This window comes from Syngnathoides biaculeatus, chromosome 7 (genome assembly GCF_019802595.1).
Source record: "Syngnathoides biaculeatus isolate LvHL_M chromosome 7, ASM1980259v1, whole genome shotgun sequence".
Lineage (NCBI taxonomy): Eukaryota > Metazoa > Chordata > Actinopteri > Syngnathiformes > Syngnathidae > Syngnathoides > Syngnathoides biaculeatus.
The window spans coordinates 16,388,331-16,397,744 of record NC_084646.1 but is presented as its reverse complement, the minus strand read 5'-3'; the positions used below and the strand labels follow the sequence as shown (position 1 = coordinate 16,397,744).

Sequence of the window (9,414 nt, the reverse complement as noted above, 5' to 3'; positions counted from 1 at the left end):
CTTCACCATAAGCACAGGTGCAAACATATATGAAAACAATCGCTTAATCGGAGCTGCGTCTGTCGTTATTTGGGGAAATATATTTGAAACCTTTATGGATCAAATCTTGCAAGAAGTACAAAGCACTTTCACGAACAACTTCTCATTATGTATTCTTTTGCTCAAGAAGATTAATCTAGCAATCATTTCCAAGAATATCGATCCATTTTGGAGCAATCGGTAAATAACGAATTGCCCTGGGAGTAACAAAATCGATACACATCCCAAAAAGATGCAACATTAATTGGACACTCTAAATTGGGCCTAGGTGTGATTGCGAGTGCAACTGTTGTCTGTCTCTGTGTGCCCTGCGATTGGCGAGCAACCAGTTCAGGGTGTAGCCCGCAACCTGCCCGTTGACAGCTGGGATCGGCTCCAGCTCTCCTTGTGAGGATAAGTGGCTCAGAAATTGATGGATGAAAGTATTAATGGGGACATGAGAAACAATTCCATGCTGGCATTTTCCGTATCTCCCCTCAGCATGTGAGAAACGAATTCATGTAGTAATTGGGGGAAGGGGGAGAGCAATGACATTATGGGGAAAAAAATCTTCTGAAACCTTTTGAAGAGAAGTGGTGGAATCAATACGACAGTGAGCTGACTAAACAGGTGCAAAAAGGAATCTGCACACGCTTCCCTCATGTGGTTTCCTTCCTTCTGCAACAACCTATTACAGCAAGTGAGTTGAACAAAACAAGCCTACAATTAGCGCTGCATGGCTTGCTTCCACAAATTGAGGAAATTAGCGTTTCAGAACATTTCTCAGATATTTTATTTATTTATATTTATTTATGAGGTTCAAGAGCATATATACATTTGCTCTTGAATTATTTTCATATTTAAAACTGCTTGGAAATGGACTGGCCTTCTATCACCGACGTCAACAAAATCTTTCTGAAAACCAAATATGTAATCAAAAACAAGCCTAAAATTACTTATGAGTCTTTTTCTGCAGAAATCATTTTAATTCCACAACTATGAAATAAGTGCGAATGTTCACAGCATGTGAGCAGTCCTTTATTGAACTACAGTACATAGAAAGATGGTGTATTATGGTACAAAAATATTGTATGTGCATGTATTTACAAACTACAGACCACTCAAAAACATGTCATGTCCCATTTTTGGTTTCTGTGTACGGTCACAAGACTTGCCTATGACAATATTTCACATGTAAACAGTTGCATTTACTTACTTGAGTCTCTTTGCGTCAACATGGCAAGTCTCACATTTCCCATCCACAAAATGTTTTTGTTTGTTTGTTTTGCTACAAAGGACCAGAAATAACACAACTTGCACTTAGCGAGAAAGAAATGCTACTGGAACTGCGCTGACTGTTCTGGCTCATCTGGCAAAAATGTTAGTGTGATATTTTCATAACCCCCCCAAAAAGATGAGGATGCATGACTTGAAGGCACAACATCTCCCAGAGCGTCTTTCCCGTCACTTTGACTCGAGCTGCGTTTCCCCTGTCCTCGTGCTTGGTCTGAGTCGACACATCTCCTTGACTGTGTCCCGCCTTCCTGACTTCTGACCTTCAGCCGGACCCTTTCCTTGGACATTTTCAGCTCAAGCTGTCTCCGTTCACGTCTGATCACACTGAACTTTCTTCAAGCTTGATCACCATCGCCGTTAAAGCTTTATTTTTTGTCCCCTCTGTCAAACTTGCCCTCTGCTACACTGTTGAGTGAGGCCTGCAAGGCAGTCGCTGGTCGGACCTTGGCAGGGTCCGGCACAGTTTTGGTGTTGTCACTTTGGGCCTTGGCGGTCTCTGGACGAGCTTTGGACTTGGGTGGTGGGGGGGCTGCGGGTTCCCAGAGGAAGAACTCGTGCAGGAGTGTGTTGACAGCCTCTGGACATTCCATCATGACCATATGGCTGCCGTCCTCCAGAACCTTCAGGAAGCCGATAAGAAGGATCTAAAAGATTTAAAAAAAAATCTTTAATTGCTGGGGGGAGCACAAAAGTAATCAAATCTGTTATTGGATGTACTGTTGGTGTTTTCCAGGAAAGTGTGGAAGTTTCAACCTCTGAATCAAAAATACTGTCTTTGTATTCAAACAAAGGTACACTTTGACATGCGGGATCACGTTTCCAGGAGTTTAGTTTACCTCTGCCATACGCTGGTCCTCTTCAACGGGGACAAACTTGTCGTGTATTCCATGAACCAGCAGGATGGGCACTGTGAGCTCAGCGTGGTAGACCTCATCCCCCTCGGGCCAATACTGCCCGCTCATCATGGCACGCAGCACGAAAGCCGACACATTGAAGGCGTTGTTCTCTTTCAGCAACCGCTTCTCCCTCGCGCCCTGACGAGCAAAACCGGCCCTGTTGGGGGGGGAAGGTTGGCGGGGGGCACCAACGAGTAGGCACAGGCCAAATGGACAATTAGAAATGTCATTGCAGTGTTCTAACGGAGCATTGCGACTTTAGCTATTAGCCTTAGCATTTGGGGGGGGGGGGGTGAACCTGTCTTCTTCTTTTTGTTGAAATACATATTCATTGTTTCTATGCTCATGCCAAAACTAACATGAAAATAAAAGTATTGCTTTGGAGCATATTGTGGCATCTTCATCCAAAGGATCTATGTTGAAGTGAGTTGAAGGCTTCACTTAGACAGTATTCGTGCTCTGTCCACATTTATAGTCAAATAAACTTTTTAAGGGAGACATCAATTATGTGTTTTTTTTTTGTTTTTTTTTTTTTGGGGGGGGGGGCTGGGGAGAACACTGTAGTAATTCCAAACTAGATTCTTCTTGTCAGTGTAACAGCATGTGAAAATGACAGACTGCACCTCAATCAAAAATAATATGAATACCGAGAAACATTGTCAGCATCTCAACTTGAACACTCTCTGCCAAAGAGAAGAAAGAAACAAAACACCCCCCCTCAAAAAAAAAAAAACATTGTACACTGAAATGTTTTTTTTGTCGGGCAATAACCTGACCTCGTCCCCACACTATTGCACACCTTTAATCTTGTATTAGAAAAGTCCAATACTGTTTTGTTCAATTGTTCATTTTTTTTTTATAGCACGTGTTCTCAGAGTTGCTGGCAGGCTGAAGCCCATCACAGCTTATTTTGGGCAAGTAGTGGCCTTGGACTGGTCACCAGCCAATTGCATTTTTTTGTTTTCATGTTGTTTCCGTTAATGAGTGATGTAAACACGTGCTTTTCTTTGTGTTCAAGAATCACATTACTATGAATACTTGATTCTCTCAGCATTACACAAAACCGTACCTGTGTAGTGCATTGGTGAGGATGCTTGTTTCTCAGCATTCACACAATTCTGAAGGACTGTGCACGTGTACTTAGCCTACAATTTAGGATCCATCAACGTCTGTCCGGATGTGTCTTACTTGAGAAAACACCAGCTGAGCAATGGAGAGAGGCAGTCGAGCACACACGAAGGCAAGTTGAAGACGGAGAACAAGCTGGGCTCCAGAGCTGTGGGGCCACCTCCATTGATCATCACCATCTTGTGGATCTGCTCCGGGTACTCGTGGGCCAGGAACGTACAGAAAGACACGCTGGTGCAAAAAAGAGAACATCTCAATCATACATTTTTAATTTAACTCCATAAACAGCGAGCTCACTACATAGAGCACTACATCTTGAATAGGGAGTGGTTCTGCACACAGCTTAGCTCTTGTGTTGGTTTTATGCATAACTGTACGACACAATGTGTCGGCGACCTGTTTTAAATTTGACATCAAACTGGTGGATTTGAATTTGCTGCTGTTGTGCAAAATATGCATAAGCAAAGCATGTCTCAGCCAGGACAGATGAAAGTGATTCGAAATCAACAGAACCAGCCAGGGGGAACTTGGACGTCTCGCTTGCCACGGTTCCTCAAAATGCACCGCTGTGATAAGCAAGGTACGTGATATCGCCAAGGACCAAGCAGAGAAAAGCTATTTGTGTAGCCACAGCTGCTCTGGGGCAGTTTGACATCAGGGTGGCTGCAATTCTGCACCGACTGACCCTCCGACGACCACCAAACATTCAACCATTCAAACATTTATTCGTAGGCAATTTGGGTTAACCTAATTTGTCATGCATAATGCAAATGTTATACCGCCAAAAATGTCAAAAGTAAATTGTGAACAATATACAAAGGCATAGGGAAAAATGGGGGGGGGGGTGTCACATTTTATAAATGTTTGCCGTCATAAGGTTATGAAAAAGCTGTTCATTTTCATTCCAATACACCACTGCCACCTAGAGGTTATGAGAAAGGAGTACCAAAAGGACACACAGACAACACGCACTCAGTTGGGAATACAATCCGGCAACCCTGCCTGTCTGCAAATAAGTGTGATATGAACATTGTTTACCCATAAGAATGTCCAATGAGAATATTCCTTTTGCGTGCATATCTCTTAAAGATAAGTCTCATGTCTTCTGCAAGGGCATAGAAGGTGTACGCAGCAGGTATTGGAGGTGCCGAGCTGGACCCGTGGCCCGCCAGGTCTGGGGCAATCACCTCATAGCCCAGTCGAGAAAAAAAGTCCAACTGGCTCCTCCAGATATCGAGCGAGCCCCCGACACCGTGGATGAAGAACAGAGCAACATCCGGATGCGTCCCTTTACACGCTGATATTTTCCTCTCGCAGTCAATCACAACAGTGCGCTTGAGCTTCCGCTTGTGGTGGTTCTGTGACGTTTCGGCCTGCGGAGCGGCGGGTGCGTCCCCTCCTCGTCCCGGCTCAGATGGTACAACTTTTCCTCCTGTGACCGAGTCTGACTTGGTATCAGGGACTCCAGCGGGCAGGGTGGTGTTGCCACAGTCTGTCAGTTCGACCTCTACAGTGCTGCTCGGTTCTGTGTCACCATTCTGGCAGGTTTTTATCTCCGCACCTGCCCTGTCCCCCAGGTTCTCGATGAATAGCTGTCCATTGCAGAAGACTGATATCCTCCTCTTGCAGCTGACGCACCCACTCTCTCCTGTAGGTTGCTCCACCACCGACCGTTCGGGGACTAGATGTCGAACGCGGAGCACCCGGCCCGGTTTCACTTCGACAAACTCGTAACCGTCGGTAAGTTCGGACGTCTCGACAGGAACCACAACGTTGGTCGACTTTGAGGAGAAGCAGCAGAGCAGACCTTCCATGAAGCTGCCCAGCATGACTGCATGGAGGCACACAAGCAAAAAACATGAATAAAGAAGATAGAGATGATACAAACAATACATCGGTCATATTCATTGTTAGTTCATGTTTTAATGATCACAAGCAAGATGGTTGTGTGACCTACAGGTATCCACAAGACGATCAACGTGCAATTTATTGAAACCCTGAGGTCTGATAGTCCAGTTTCTGATGTATTATCCTATTTAAAGTGCCGAATGGACACAATAAGACGCTTGGTCACATGTTATGATCGATCAAATATTCAACCATGAAGTTATTCTAACACGACATCAAAACATTTGAATCTTCCCTCGCCAATCTGAACAACAACGTTCTGACAATAACACAAAGTCAGAGACCCACTCAGGCTTCTCTTCATTCTGCTTGCAATGTTTGCCTTATTTGCCTTCCTGCCATAGCAACATTCAAGTAATTGCCCGGTCATGGCTGCGGAAAACAAATGCGTGCTAATGTGTGGTAAATAGAAGTTGGTACAGTGTTCCAAAAATAGGACATGTTTTTTTTTTTGGGGGGGGGCGGGGACAATTACGCTGTACACCAATCAATGCATACACAAGCTATAAAACAGTGGAAGAACATATGCAAACTGAGCAATTAATTGAGAACTAATTCATCATCAAATGAATCTGTAACCCGTTTCGATAATCTTACTCACCCTATTAATAATTGTACTATTCTCATAATAATTGAAGAATAGGCTTACGGCCATGCTACCCTGAGAACGCCCGATCTTGTCAGATCTCGGAAGCTTAGCGGGTGTGGCCCTGGATAGTACAAGGATGGGAGACCACCTGGGAATACCAGGTGCTGTAAACTTCTCTCCCCGGCTAAAATGCAGAGGGGTTGCGTCAGGAAGGGCATCTGGCGTAAAACTGTGCCAAACAAATGTCCGTTCATCTGAGATGACACGCTGTGACGACCCCTAACGGGACAAGCCGGAAGGAAAAGAAGAAGATCAGAATAAGACATTTGCAAGCATCTTTTTGCTCTGGAAAACATTTTTTTTTTCCACTCTCGGAACCAAACCTGGAAGTGAATTGTAATTAGTTCATGTGCATTGTCTGCAGTGTCAATTTGAAATGATTTCTCGTTTGTTTTGTTTCGTTTTTTAACACGAGGATGGAATTTGAACCAATAGGGTTCAGCACTGAGTCCCTTCCTGTTTGCGGTAGTAATGGATAGGCTGACAGACGAGGTGAACTGGAATCCCCTTGGACTATGATGTTCGCAGATGATGATGTGATCTGCAGTGAAAGCAGGGAGCAGGCGGAAGAACAATTAGAAAGACGGAGGCACGCACTGGAAAGGAGAGGAATGAAGATTAGCCGAAGTAAAAGAGAATATATGTGCGTAAATGAGAGGGGTGGAGGGGGAAGAGTGAGACTACAGGGAGAAGAGACAGCATGGGTGCACGACTTCCAATACCTGAGGTTAACAATCCAGAGCAATGGTGAGTGTGGTAAGGAAGTGAAGAAATGAGTCCAACCGGGGTGGAACAGTTGGCGGAAGGTGTCTGATGTTCTATGTGGCAGAAGAGTATCCGCTAGGATGAAGGGCAAAGTTTATAAAACAGTGGTGAGGCCGGCCATGATGTACGGATTAGAAACGGTGGCTCTAAAGAAACAACAGGAAACAGAACTGGAGTTGGCAGAAATTAAGATGTTTAGGTTCTCGCTTAGAGGGACAGCCAAAGTTGGATGTTTTGGAGACAAGGTTATAGAGAGAGCAGACTTCGATGGTTTGGACATGTTCAGAAGCGAGAAAGTGAGTATATTGGCAGGAAGGTGCTGAGGATGGAGCTGCCAGGTAAAAGAGCGAGAGGAAGACCAAAGAAGAGGTTGATGGATGTTGTGAGGGAAGACATGAGGGCAGTGGGTGTTAGAGAGGAGGATGGACGAGATAGGCTTGGATGGAAAAAGATGAGACGCTGTGGTGACCCCTAACGGGACAAGCCAAAAGAAAAAGAAGATGGATGCACGAATGCTCTGTGGCTACGCTATGGACACAGATGTGATGTGGCTACACACTTGCGCATCCACAGTCATCTACTGTATTTGGCATCATGTCGTCGTAGTTCAGTATCTGGAGCACCCTCGTCCTCCTTCAGCCCATCCTGGCTTCTCTTGTGCTTGCTTGTGATAACGCTAAGACGCAGCAGCAGCGGCAGCAACAACAGTGTCAGGTGATTACTAGTCATGGCAACAACAGGGCACCATGCAGGGTCTGCAAGGCTGCGCCGGCGGCATTATCCTGCCTTCCTGTTACTTTCCTCCCAGGCTCCAAGGGATTACAGTTTGTGTCTTAAATCCACACAACAGAATCTGTCTGTGGCCTTTCCTGGTGGAAACTGCCGCACTCTTTGGCCCTCTTTGGAGTTGATGGAGCTTTTGCATTGCCTCCAGCCCATTCGCCGCCAGGATCAGCGGCGCATTTGCGGCGCGTTTCAGAGCACGCTTCCACTTGTACTGTACATTCATCCAACTGCAGTGTTGAACTGTTACGGGAATTTGAACAAAATGGGGATGGCATTCAGAATTCTGAATACCTCAAAAGTGAGTCACTGGATGAGGCTGGATGACTGCTACAAAAACATCATTACAGGACTAAAATGCTTGCTTTTCACAAAGTATTCATCTGACGATATGGTTATTACTGCATACAAACAATTGTAAAATGGTTGACTGAATTGGCCTAAAATAAAACAGTATTCCCTACTTGTCAACTTTAACCATCTGTAAAAGTGACATCAATTAACCTGCCAGTGTATACAAATGATTTAAAAAAAAAAACGACAATTTAAATTTATCCATCCATCCATTTCTGAGCCAGCCGCTTATCCTCACGAGGGTCCCGGGAGTGCTGGAGCCAATCCCAGCTATCATTTGGCAGGAGGCAGGGTACAACCTGAACTGGTTGGTAGCCATCCATTCATCCATATTCTTTGCCACATATTCTCACAAGGGTCGCGGAACGTGCTGGAGCCTATCCCAGCTGTCAACGGGCAGGAGGTGGGGTACACCGTGAACTGGTTGCCAGCCAATCGCAGGGCACATAGAGACAAACAGCCGCACCCACTATCACACCTAGGGGCAATTTAGAGTGTCCAATTAATGGGTGAAGAGTTGGGTTGCCAGCCGATTCATTTAAATTGAAATATTGTAAAATTATCCACCCATCCATTTTCCTTAAGAGTTCTGGGTGAGCTGGAGCTCATCCCGTCTGACTCGGGAGTACACCCCGGACAGGTCGCCAACCAATCGCAAGACAATTTAGTCTTCAAGGCACCAACGGCCATGTTTTGGCAAGGTGGGATTGAAAGCAAAATACCCATAGAAAACAAGCACAGGATTCACAGAGAAGAGATTTCAAACCAGAATCTCAGAACAGCAAGGCAGACGTGCTAACCCCTTGGTCACTTCCTGCATTATACACAATTAGTTACACAAATGACAGAGTGGGCTTGTGTGTGACTGATGAAACAACCAAGTCCAAATGATGTCAGGCCCATACCTGATCGTCCCCTCTAATTGTCCACTATAACCATCCATAAAAGTGACAGCTCCTTTTCATCTCTTTGGTTTCAACCTGCCCTATGATCAGACACATTCAATTGCAGTCCTGTCATGTACTTGTGAATTATTCTAGTCGTGTCCAAAAAGAAAAAAAGATGAAAGCTTTCATACCTTAAGTATTTCTGAACCCTGGTGTGGAATACGATTACTATTATTAGATTGGCGTGGTTTTCTCAAGAGGCATCGAGGAAATCGGAGCGCTATAATCTGTCAAAGTCAATCCAATAATCTAATTTATGACGAGCGCAGTCCTCGACGTCCACTCACGAGTTGCACGCATATTCTGTCTGCTCTTGTTCATTGGCTTCTAATATGCGCTCCACAGATCCGGTCTACATTATGATGGACGTTGGAAGAGTTTTGGAAGGGAAATGGACACCTTGAATTCATTTGCTGCTTCGAACGGGCTCTAATCTCCTGCTTGGATTCGTGGCTGGTTTGAGCTGCCCTCTACCGACGCAAAGAGCGCAAGATGACTTCACAGAGCTGCACTCTGCGCTCATTTGTCGACTGGAGAAAAGTTCAATTAAAAAGTACCAAAACGTTCATAAAACGTCGCTGTGTATTTTCTAAGATATAACATCAAATAGCGGGGCAGCCTGAACTGCACATTTTATGTTCCTTCCATTTAGTTTATTTGGATTTTTGTT

At 44.9% G+C, this 9,414-nt stretch overlaps 1 protein-coding gene and 1 pseudogene across 3 annotated transcripts; one reads left to right on the top strand and one right to left on the bottom strand.

Moving 5' to 3' along the window:
• Nucleotides 1–175: 175 nt before the first annotated feature.
• On the bottom strand, nt 176–9,196 carry abhd8b (abhydrolase domain containing 8b). 3 transcript variants are annotated; one of them, XM_061825752.1, is made up of 5 exons: nt 8,876–9,196; nt 4,377–5,169; nt 3,399–3,569; nt 2,151–2,367; nt 176–1,958 (listed from the first exon to the last, which is right to left on the bottom strand). In XM_061825752.1, the coding sequence occupies exons 2-5, from the start codon at nt 5,165–5,167 to the stop codon at nt 1,680–1,682; spliced, it is 1,458 nt and encodes a 485-aa protein (XP_061681736.1). In that variant the 5' UTR covers nt 5,168–5,169; nt 8,876–9,196; the 3' UTR covers nt 176–1,679. The 3 variants fall into 3 exon arrangements, with proteins under 3 accessions (XP_061681736.1, XP_061681738.1, XP_061681737.1); XM_061825754.1 differs by having other exon boundaries at nt 9,144–9,194; XM_061825753.1 differs by lacking the exon at nt 8,876–9,196 and adding an exon at nt 8,703–8,779.
• On the top strand, nt 5,890–6,008 carry LOC133504172 (5S ribosomal RNA; annotated as a pseudogene).
• Nucleotides 9,197–9,414: the final 218 nt, after the last annotated feature.